This window comes from Carcharhinus amblyrhynchos, chromosome 17 (genome assembly GCF_965287045.1).
Source record: "Carcharhinus amblyrhynchos chromosome 17, sCarAmb.v2.hapA, whole genome shotgun sequence".
Taxonomy (NCBI): Eukaryota; Metazoa; Chordata; class Chondrichthyes; order Carcharhiniformes; family Carcharhinidae; genus Carcharhinus; species Carcharhinus amblyrhynchos.
In genome coordinates this window covers 32,771,531-32,783,614 of record NC_137340.1, presented here as the reverse complement: position 1 = coordinate 32,783,614, position 12,084 = coordinate 32,771,531, and the positions used below count along the sequence as shown (strand labels likewise).

At 40.9% G+C, this 12,084-nt stretch overlaps 1 protein-coding gene across 2 annotated transcripts in view; it reads left to right on the top strand.

Moving 5' to 3' along the window:
• inpp5f (inositol polyphosphate-5-phosphatase F) overlaps positions 1-12,084 on the top strand; it is a 216,584-nt gene that overhangs the window by 61,791 nt on the left and 142,709 nt on the right. For both annotated transcript variants that reach the window (XM_080205744.1, XM_080205743.1), the window contains exon 2: positions 7,553-7,633. In XM_080205744.1, coding sequence (XP_080061870.1) covers positions 7,553-7,633 — 81 coding nt within the window. The remainder of the gene's footprint in view (positions 1-7,552; positions 7,634-12,084) is intronic.

Here is a 12,084-nt window from a genome sequence, read left to right as displayed (position 1 = left end):
GTGTTGTGGGAGTTCTTTACTGGGTTTCCTCCCACAGTCTGAAAGACGCATTGGTTTGGTGCATTAGCCATGCTAAATTCTTCCTCTGTGTAACTAAATAGATGCCAGAGTGCAGCAACGAGGGGATTTTCACAGTAACTTCATTGCAGTGTGAATGTAAGCCCACTTGTGATACTAATGAACTTCAGAACAGTATCTGGCTAGGATTGTATAAATTCAAGCTCTGGCCATAGCTCTGCTCATATCCATTGGTGTTTCCCTGAGATTTTGCCACAAATCAACAGCACACCTTTCACCTGCCCTCAACAGGATAATTTTGTTCTGATTGCTAGTTTGTGGGTTGAACAGGAAAATTCCTGATGGTCATTATTGGACAGCGTTCTGAATCCTGTGTTAAACCTACTGGTTGGCAGAATACCCAGAGGTTGTAGATCAGTTGCTCCTATGTACTGGCAATAACCCTGATGTGTAGTATTGAATTTTTCTTGATGCTGAAAGATTGAATGTGCTGAAATGGAAACACTGAACTTCTGTAATCAATACAAGTTTTTATAGAAACAGTTTATAACAGTTTGGCAGTTGCTTATTGCATTTCAAACCATGTTCTCCCATGTCTTGTGGAAAGTCATACCTTACTGGAATGAATTACGGGGCGACTGTTTTATGGAAATTTTGTCATGTAGCCTCAGTCTTGTTTCAAGGAATTCCTTTTTGGATCTCCAGGCTGAGCTACTTTGCAAGGATCTGTGATTATGTTGCATGAGGCACCATCTGACACACTGTCTATGGTCATCATTGTAACAGTCACAATCATTTTTGTTATCTATGTACTTGATTGATCCAAGTTGTTTTGTTCTTTGGACTCGTGCTGACATCTCTCCAGTGGCCCTTTGTGTGGACTTTTTTCCTTGATAAACATTTGTGCTTATTCATTCTGTTTCTTGCAGTTAGTGTTTTCCTCGTGCTGAGCAATTTTTTTCTTATGTATGCTGTCCTACATGGTATCTGCTCCTCTGCAGTTTAGGCCTGGCCTTAATTTCCTGGTCTGCTCTACCATACACACACATTTTCTAGCTGTTGTTTCACAACTTCTGCATTTTGGCACACATCTATCACTTTGAGTGTTGGTTTCTCATCTTTCAATAGACTTGCTGTCACTGGAAGGTCTTGTTCACCTGAGACGAATCTACCTTGGTTCAGGTTACTTTGTAGCTGTCAAAATTCTCTCATTTTGCAAGCTGCGTTAGTACAGCCATGCACGATCTCATTTTCATACTGAACTCTAGAGTTGAATGCATAAGCTTCATGTATAACATTCACTTGTGGCTCAATATGTGTTGAAGACATTCAAAATGTCTGCCATCTATTGTTTTTGCTTGCCAGTTAGATTTAGGGCAGTGTGCCCTTCCCTGCAGCCTTCTGGCTACTGTTATTGGTTCATCCTTTGTCATCAGGTTTGCTGCAGTCTAAGATTTCGCCATTGGAAATGCGGTAAACCAGCCAGGTTAGGCATCGTTTTTCTATTCAGCTGAAGATGGGAGTGGAAAATTTGCTTTAACTACTTTACTCATTCAATAATTTATTTGCAGCTTTTGTCCTTGCCGCCTTTTTCTGCAGCTCCGGGCTTGTCCAGAGCTCTGATTTCAGCAGCTCTTGTACAAATTTGAGTAATGATGTGCCTTTCTGTGCTGTCTCCTCCAAAACCATTTCTAGTGTTTTCTTTCCTGACATGTGTAAGGACAGTTGACCTACTACACTGTTCTCAGTTTTTAATGAGAACAGAGATGGCAGGCTACAAGTAGCTTGCCTCATGATAGTGTCACATGACTATGGCAAGCCAGGTAGTACACTTGGTAAGATTGTATTTCCAAACGACATACTTTAGCTTTGATGTACATGTTAAACTGGGGGAACATTTTGACTTTCAACATGAAAGTTATACAGACTCTCTCCTACGTTGTGGTGTGCTAACTAGTCAGTTGACCCAGGATGTGACTGTTAAACTACAAGGTTCTTCACAAAAATACTTGATTATTTTCAAAATGAAAAAACAGCTTCCATGAGCAGATCTAGCATCTTGCCTCATCTGAAGCCTTGTCTGAACCAGGGAATATACCATTGCTTTTAGCCAGTGTTTGCAGGCTAAAGCTGACATTTGTTTGTTGACAGTGTTGCATAAGAAGCACTGACATACTGAGCCAGGGGGGCTGAATATGTCCGTAATTCTGAAGATCTGCAGCAAAACGTTTCTTGTGTTGGATAAGAACCTTGAATCAATGGCTTGACTTCTGTTTGCTAGAAAATTATCCAGATCGGTCTCTGTTCTCATGTCTGGATGTCTCTGCTCTCTGACCTTGCCAGTCTGAGTTCTCCAAGATTTTCTCCTGTTTTGTTGAAATGTGGTAAAATTCTAAATCATCAAATGTGCAAGATTAATATTTCCTGAATCTGTGACATTGTTTACAATGAGTTGGTGAATATTTTGCCTCTGATCAAATGATGGCTGCCCCTCCCCTGCATTGTGCTCCAGTTTTACCTGATTTAGCTGATGATTTGTTTGGCTAATGCGGAAGTAATTGAATGTGGTGTTCGGGCAGGCAGTCTTTGTATGTGGTTTGTGTTTTCGTTGCTTTTGCTAATGCAGAGGGCTGGCTGATTGGCAGATCCATCCACAAGTTGTGTCCCATTTTCTCCATGGGATTGTTGTGTTTACTCCAAGTGACAGATGCTGGAGTATGATTCCTTTTAGATGCTGTCTGAAATTTGATTAATTGTTGCGTATTAGTATACTATGAGAAGTATTGTTGCTTGCACGCTATACTGACAAAGTGCATGGTACATAGAAATGGAAAGAAGGTGCAGAATGTAGTGCTATGGTCGTAGGGTGTAGAGAAAGATCAACTTAATGCAAGATAGGTCCATCCGAAAGTCTGGCAGCAGGGAAGAAGCTGAGTCGGTTGGTAAGTGACCACAAACTGTTTTGTTTTTCCCCATTAAAGAGGGTGGAAGAGAACGTCCAGGATGCGTGGGGCCCCTAATTATGCTGGCTGCTTTTCTGAGGTAGTGGGAAGTGTCGACTGAGTCAATGGGTGGTAAGCTGGTTTATGTGAAGGACTAAGATGCATTTACAACTTTGTAGTTTCTTGCAGTCTTGGTCAGAGCAGGAGCCATACCAAGCTGTGACACGGCTGGAAAGGGTGCATTCTATGATGCATCTGTAAAAGCTGTTGAGAATGGTACGTTTTGCTGGAGTGTTGCCCTAAATCTCAAAACTTTGGCAATAAGCACGTACATAGTCTGTGGAAAAACTAGGATAAGTATCTTAATATACATGGTTATTGCTTGGCTCATTCTCTTGTGCCTGTGGTATGATGACTGTTGCACTTGAAACAATTAATTGAATGTGAAGTGCTGCTGGACACAAGGTAATGAAAGGCTCACGATAAAAGTTGCCTCTTTTTTAATCTATTTCCCATCTGCTCTTGAACTATTTACAACAGCAATTATTTTTGAATGTGATCAAGCAAATGCTACATTTTAATGAGCATAAATTATTCAACTGACCACTACCAACTATTAACATGACAAGTTTAATATTTGAGTTGAAGTGTTTATCTTGTTTTAACCATAGGATTTTCTTGCCATATACCGTGTTTCACGATGCTCAAGACTGGTACCAGTAGTTGTCATGAATCTCCAAATATTGAATTTTAATTTGATTTAATAGTCCTAAAATTCAGGCAGATTAAACAAATTACAAAGGGATTCAGCACCTCCATAATGTTGCCCAGGGTAATTCAGCAATGGAAAGTTCAGTGATCAGAGCTGAGGCAGCTCTTTTTTTAGAAATCTAGTGTAAATATATTGAGGCAACTTGTGATCTATAATCATGGATCAATGTCTATCTCAGGAAAGCTCTTAGCTTTGATGCATCACTTTTCACAGGCAAGAATTCCATTGGGAAGTAATCCATTTGTGCAAATGATCTGACGTTTGTGGTAGTGAGACACAAGCCCCATCTATAGCCAAGCTGAAGAGCTCATTTCAGTGAGTTTCTCAGTGGCTGATCAATTTGGCCTCATCAAACTCTGCCAGACCTCTCCCAGTACTTGGCCAAACCCACCATGCTTTAACAAAAAACTCAGGCTTAGTTCTCCATTGCTAACTATCCCCTCAAACATTTTTTCCCCCCCTTGTTCTCTTCACCTTTGGCTCCAACATGAGATCTTCATCAATTTTTCTTATGAACAAGATCAGAGACTATCCAGTAAGCTGCTGCCCCTGCCCATCAACTCACTCATATTCTGAAATGCTTTCAACCAAGGCCACATGATATTTGCTATCAGATTTTCCCTCCTTAGTCCCTCATCCAATGTTTCTCATCCATTGCACAACTCAGTTTAATTTTGCTTATTACATGTCCTCGGCACCTTCATCGGTGACCTTGAGTCCTGGTGCCCCTGAAGACATCTCTCCTTACCCCCCTCTTCCTCCACATTCTGGAACTCTGACGTCCACATGGAAGAGGAATTTTCTGAGGTGTCCCACTATATTTAGTTGATCTCACACAACCAATACATGGACTACGAAAGACAGTGTGTAGTTAGTGAAAAGGAATGCCATTTGCTTTGCGTGCATCAGGAGAAAGAAACAGCCAAATGAGGGTTTGCTATCCTCCCAGCTAATATCGCAATAATGAAATTATTGTTCTGAACACTCAGATATCCTGCCCAGCCTTGTCAACCAGACTGAAGGGTCCAATTACAATATTACACATTAGTTTAGCCAATAACATTCCACCTGTCAACAGGAACAGAAGATCATTTAGCTCACTGCCCCTGTAGATTCCTCCCCATTACCTAGGGAACCTAACCCACGGCAATTCCAGTGTCCAAGGCCATAACTAACATCTGTGAATTTTAATTGGGAAAATGAGTCATTCTTTAGCTGAAGCTGGCCTCGTCAGCTTGGGAGAGTGCTCCAGTCTCATGACCGATGAACAAATCCACTCTGTTAATCAGTGATTTAGTCAGTTTAAACTTTGATTAAACTTGCTTTCGCATACCCAAAACAGATAAAAGAAACTGCCTTTTGTGTTCCATTGTATGAAAGATTTTGGCCTGTCTGCCACTATTTCCCATTATGCTGCATTCAGAACAAAGTTGGCCAAGGCACACAATGTTGAAAATACAGTTTAAACCTCTACTTTACATTATATAATGTCTTTGCTTATTTTGTTGCAGGTACATTGTGAATTCTCAAATACATATAAGGCACTTGACAATTAGCTCAACCTAGTCTAATTATTACAGTAAAATTAAAATGAAGGGCTTCATGCTAAGGATTTTATACTGCAACCATCCCCACACCCACCTACCACATCAACTCAGTGGTTTTATGTACCACCAATGTGCTGCTGACTCTTATCCTACCTCTGACTTTTCTGTTCCTCTGTCTTGTCATTCTGCTTTTCTGATATTTGATCTTAGATTGGCTGCAGCTCAACTTTAGATTTTTCCAATCTTATTTTCAACTCAACACACTTCCTGTTACTCCCTCCATTCATTTCTGTCTTCTGCCAGAGGTTGAACCAGATTGTTGCAACATTGCCATAATTCACAATCCCATTCCATATTCTCTGACGACCTAATATCCACTGCCACCTCTAAAATAGCAGGTCTCTGTCGTCCCCCCCTCTCCCCCCCCCCCCCCCCCCCAATCAGCTGTTGAAGCCATACGTCCCTTCGTTACTTGCAGCCAGAAGTATCCCAATGCTCATGTCCTCTCTCTACTTCATTCTCCTGGTGTACACCTCAATTCATCCAAATTTTGCTGGATATCTAATGTCCTATTCTTCCTTCAGCTTATCATTTTCAATGTTTTTACTCCAGACCCCTCCCATCATTTAAATTATCTTTTTGGAGGAGCTCATCAAGCAGCACGATCCTCCTCTGGGCACTCCATTCACCTGACTCTTGACCTATATCTGTATTCATCCCAGTGTTGTAGATTGTGCCTTCAGCCACTGAGGCTCCACCCTCTGCAATTTATCAATGCCCTCGGGCCACTCCAGTGCCCGTTCTGTTTTTAAACTCTCTGCTCCTCAAATCCACCTCGGACCAAGCTTTTCACTAGACTTTCCAACTCATATTTAAAAACTTTAGGAGAAATATGGTTCCTTCTAGAAACTCGATGGCAATGTGCTTTGAAACAATGAACAGTTTTTTGAGTTTTTTATAAGTATAATCGTGTTCCAAATTTAGAAATGTTATTGATAGTTTGAAATGAGCTAAGACTTGGCCACCTTTGTTGCTACCCTCCTTTCCCAGCTGGAGAAAACATTTATGAATAGTTAACAAAATCCTGCATTGTGGTTTAATTTTGCACTACCGATCACTTTAGAGTTCATATGCTTCAAGAGAAGAGTGTTTTGTGTTGCCTGCTTCAAAAGAATGAGTTATGATGAAGCATCAAACTGCCCGAGGATCAGCAGAAATGAGATTGCTTCTGGTGGCCACTTAATCTTCATGTAATGTGCAAATGTCCTTGGAGCTACAGAAGGACAGTTGGTTCATTCTCTTGCTGACAGATTGCTTGTCTTGACATGGTAACTTAGATCAAGGGCTTCTCTGAAATCCTGAAGCAAGCTTGACTAAAAGGATTTTTCTGTGAAAATCTTGCAGGCCAGCCAATTTAATTGAAAGCTTTTTGCCCACTGCCCTTGTGGTAAAATATTGTAAATTTGTCTTCAGAAATGAATTGGAATTCTGAATCTTCTGCATTTGATCCAATATATAAAGGTGTTTTCAATTTGTTCATATGATTTAAGTTTTATCTTTCGGAGGAGTTGAGTTTTCTGCACCTCCTTGGGTGATATTTTCCGATCCAAGAAAACAATAGATTGGTTTCACATCTTGCCTTCACCTGCCCCATCAGGTATGCCCTTTATTAATACAGCCCCTAAGGTGAACATTGTTCGAGTTTACTAAAAACTGGGTGTGTTGAATGAAGCAAAACCAACTGTAAAATTATCACAACTGTCATAAGCCATTACTGGAGAATGGGTTCACTAGCATTTTGTTCGGCAGCAAATTGTCCCTTCTATTACGGCCATTTTTTATAAATGGTACCTGTCTCTCTCCTTTGAATAGTTGAGATGAAGGACTGTGTATATTTTCACTGCTGCTTGAGCCATTCCTCCTTAACCCTATTACTGTGCTGACTTAGATTTATTGCACTTAAATAGGAGTAATGCATTCTATTATTGATTTGTTGTGTCACTATTACCTGGAGGCCTTTTGAAAAATGACCGCTTTCCTCTTTTGAAGGCAAAGATCTTTTGTTGTGCCTTAATACATCACCTACCAATTATTTTGGCTGCAAGCACAAGGATCTTGTAATTCCGAACTGGTTTCCTTGACCACCACAGCACTTGCGATGATGGAGTTACCATTAATTCAACCATCTCAAATGTGCCCATTTTCTCAATGTTGCAGTTTTATCTCAACGTGGATCAAGGAAAAATAACACCAACTTCTGTTATTTTTAACAGCTACTGACTTGCTTCTGGCCTGGAACCCCATTTGCCTCGGTCTGGTGGAGGGAGTCATTGGAAAGATTCAGCTTCATACAGGTAAGGTTTTACTCACTGAAGCTAAACAGTTTCACAGCAATCATACAGAACCATCAGGTAGTACTGAGGCTTTGACCTTTTCCAATATAATATCAAAGATAGTGATTCATGATTTTTTTATTATCTGGCCATCTTAAAACATTATGCAAAGTTTGTTCCAAAGTAAAGGAGTAGTAGATGGATTTTTGTAAGATTTTGCAATATAATGAAATATATTCACTTTGAGCAATTATTAGTTAAAACATTTAACTGTATCTTAAAGTTGATGGAAAATATCAAATTTGCATGCAGTGGTAATTGCTTGGAATTTACTCCATTTTGTAATGCAGTTCTCCATGTTGATTTAATATTGGAATAACAACTGTTGATTTTGAACTCATCTGTTGCATGTTGAGTTTTCACTGTTTCCATTAAGTTGATTAACTTGAAATGAAGTGAGTTGAGCTGCCACGGCATTTGTATGGGTTAACATTTGGCAATCCGATCACACTGTCAAATTCTCTACCAATAAATAATGGCCATCTTTTTGCCTTTTTTTTTACTTAAATGCACTTCCCGTTGGGGAGATGACCTGTATGGATTTGGGTTTGGCTTCGTGTTTGTGTTCATAGAATCCTTAGTGTAGAAGGATGCCATTCAGTCCATCAAGTCTGCACTGATTCTCCAACAGAGTATCTTACCCAAGCCCCATCCCTGTAAGCATACACATCCCTAAGAGACATTAATGCTCAACTTAGCATGGTCAATCCATCTAACCTGCGTATCTTTGGACTGTGGGAGGACCCAGAGGAAGCTCGGAGAATGTGCAGACTCTGCACAGTCGCCAAGGCTGGAGTAGAACCAGGTCCTTGGTGCTGTGAAGAAGTGATGCTAACCAATGTGTCACTGCTGTATACAGTTAGCTTGTTGCAGGTGTAGCAATGATTTTCCAGCATTTCCTGGTTATGGAATGGGAAGAAGTAGTCACTGCCTGCTGCTGACTGAGGTCCACAATACGTGCACATGATTGTGTAATGCTGTTGTTCAATAGGCTAGCTGTACAGCTTGCAGCCATATAGCCACTTGAAGATGGCACTCTGGCAGTTGGTGCCTATGGTATCAAACTTCAGAATGTATCCATATCTTAAGGGGAGGCATTGGGTGAGAGGCCAAGACCCATTCACTAGCTGCAACCTGTGTTTCAGGATTTGGCTAGGGACTCGTAACATTGTGTATTGTTGACAAAGTTTGAAATCCTGTCCAATGCGATGCATGTGGAATGCAGGAAGCGTTTATACAGTGCCACACAGCAGACTGAGCCAAGTTAGTAACTGATGGAATAAGGAATCAGTAGCAACTTGGATTGAAGTAGATGGCTTACTATCTCATTCCTGAGGGCAATTAAGGATGAGCAATAAATGCTGGCCTAGCCAGTGATGCCCACATCCTTTCAGGTTGTGAAGGAGGTGGCTGAAATGCTAGTTGGTGCATTGGTTGTAATCTTCCAAATTTTGGAGGGGGCTTGGCAAGTTTGGCCTCCTCTCCTGGAAACAGGACTTTGGAATTTTCCCTTTTTTTCACAACCCCTGTCTCTACCAAAGCCAGGAAGAGAGTGTCAGCTTGGAAAATGTTGGGCAATAATGAAGCCAAGAGCAGGACACACAGCTTTGTGCCCACTAGCTGCTGCTGCCCAGCCCACTGATCACTTGAAAGCACATGGTTACAAATGCATTTGAACTTCATTGTGAAGAACTTCTTCGGGGCTGTTGGAAAATATTGTCACACTATTAGGTATGGGTTTGGCAATGCACATCAGAAAAGTCATGTCCTAACCAAATGGGATGAAACTTTTTTATTCATGTCTTTCTCAATCCATACTGTTTTTCTTAATGTGTCTTAGTTTTTAGATGGTCTGGCATTTGTTGCCTTGTTAGTGAATGAATGGGACTTGTGATCAGTTCCAGTCTTTTTAAGGATACGTTGCAGACCCACATTGCCTTGTTACACTGTGGGCCATTGGTAACTAGTGCATGCACCATGCAGAATTTGCACTACAGTGAGCATTCCGTTAGCATGCACTTGAATTGCATCATTATAACAGAAAATCCTGCTAAAGTGTTTAATTTTTTAAAAAATTGAGATTTGTAGCAGGGATCATGAAAATCCTGAGGGTGTGGGGAGGGGAGAGAGCGGGAAATTATAGTGAATTAATACAAATCCTGTGGTGTTAGAATTGCATAAAATGGCATCTATTAAAAATGAAGTGTAGCTCCGTACTTCCTGTCTGGACTCAATCCTACCCTTAGTTTCTTCGCCTCAGTCTAATGGTGCCACCTTCACAAACAGTGCTTCTGACATGTTTGGCACTTTCCGGAACCAAGGTTGTCTCTCCATCTGTCAGCGTTCTGCAGGGATCACTTTCTCTCTCTCACACACATCCTGATCCACACTTCACCCCAATTCTCCCTTCCCCTTCCCAAGGCACCTTCCATTGCAATTGCAGGAGGTGTTGGCACCTGCCTCTTTACTTCCTTGTTCCTCACCGTTCAGGGCTCCAAACACATCTTACACTCAGGTGAAGCAATAGTTCACTTCTTTTAAGTTGGTCACTTGTTCCTGAGTATTCTACCATTCATAGGGCAGGTAAGTGTTATGTCCTAAACATGTATTGCCATCTCTCCGAGCTCCCTCCTATATCTGACTTTCTATTTGCTACATATATAATCTATCACGTTTCTCTCCCTAACTCAGAGTCTTAGGGATTTGACATCAATTCTGTTTCTCTTCAGATGCTGCCAGACCTGCTGAATTTTTTTGCAGCATTTTCTGTTTCTATTTTTGAGAATGGTATTCAGTCCACTTGCCAGCCAATCTCTTCTCATGCAGTATAAATTGTTGTTCCTGTTGAGATTGTGTGATCTTTTGAATTTGTCTTGATGAATGCAAGACAAAAAGCTTGAACGGCATGTCTGTCTTTCCGAATTCCAACTGAGAAGGTTTTATGAAACTGAAATGGGTTAAGGAACTAGACTAAGTAAAATGAGGGATGAGATTAAATTGGCAGTAATGCTCTCTTTTCTCGGTTGAGAGCTCAGAATCAGTGCAGAAGAGGCCCTTCAGACCACTGACACATGAAAGGCCCTGACCTGCCCCCTGTTCTGCAACACCAATGTAGGTTGAGAGGAAGGCAGTTGGAAGGGATTTGAGGGGATTTTTTTCAGTCTAGTGGGGATCTGATACATAATGTCTGAAAGGCTGGTAGATGGTGTCTCTACTTAGGTTACACCAAACGTTGGGAAGTGGGATTAGGCTGAAATGGCTCCTCACCAGCTAGCGTGGATGCTGTGAACTGGATGGTAGCCTGTGGTGCTGTATATTTCTTTGACTCGGTGAATTGTACTTCAGTTGGTTCCTGACTTTTTGAGCCTTTTTTTTCAGTGAAGGAGGTTGTGGGGAAGGAAGGTGAACGTGGCAACAGTGCCTTCAGCACAAAAGACCACTAGTTGGCATTAAATTGCCACTTGGTTATAGAAAGCAAAAGGTCACCTGTTCTTGGAAGTGTCACTCGTATTGGGGATGTTTTTCCTGAAGTTGAAATGTTTTCGCTGCAGGATATTGGGAATTTAACATGGGATATGACCTGTGTGGTGTTTATCGGTGACGAGTTAAAGATATTAGATTATTTCTTCACTAACACCTCCTCTTTGAAATATTGCCCATGAGAAAATATACCAAGGGAAGACTCCATTTGATCATCCAACAACTGATCCCAAGTTTTATTAGCTTTGGTACAATAGTGCCTTAATCACGGAGTTTCGTAGCACAGAAAGTTTAGCCTGTTGTATATCAGCCATCAGATATTTAGCTATTCTAATCTATTTGCCAGCACTTGGTCTGTAGTTTTGTATGCTATGCTGTTTTTAAGCGCTCATTCCAAATGCTGCTTCCTATTTTAGTGAGTTTTGTTGACTTCCTATGGATCAGCTTTTTAATATGAAAAGAATAGGCCTTTGTTCCAGTAGCCACTTAAACAGCGTGGTGAGGAATACAATGGAAAGAGAATATCTACATGGGAGTGTACTTGCTGCTGATTTATCTTGTTCCATATAGAAAATATGGTGACAGTTGTAATTGCACCCAACCATGTATCCTTATGAAGGTAAATCGTTATTTTGTAGCACCATCGTGAAACACAAGTCCAGAATTCTGTCTGTGGTTTATTGGAATTTCAACGCTGCTGCTGATTCTATGGAAACCACTGGGATCATTCATTTAAGAGTTCTGAACTGTTTGGAGAAACAAGTTATTTAGTAATTGGGTCCTTTTGGGTCTATGTACAGTGGTTGAGTGTTTGACCTCAATTGTAGCTGGATGTTTTTCAGGATGTTCCTGTAACCTTCCCTGAGGCACAGATGCACCTTTGCTATCCATTTTGTTTTAGTGGAAAGGGATTTAAAGGTTGATGGCTTGTG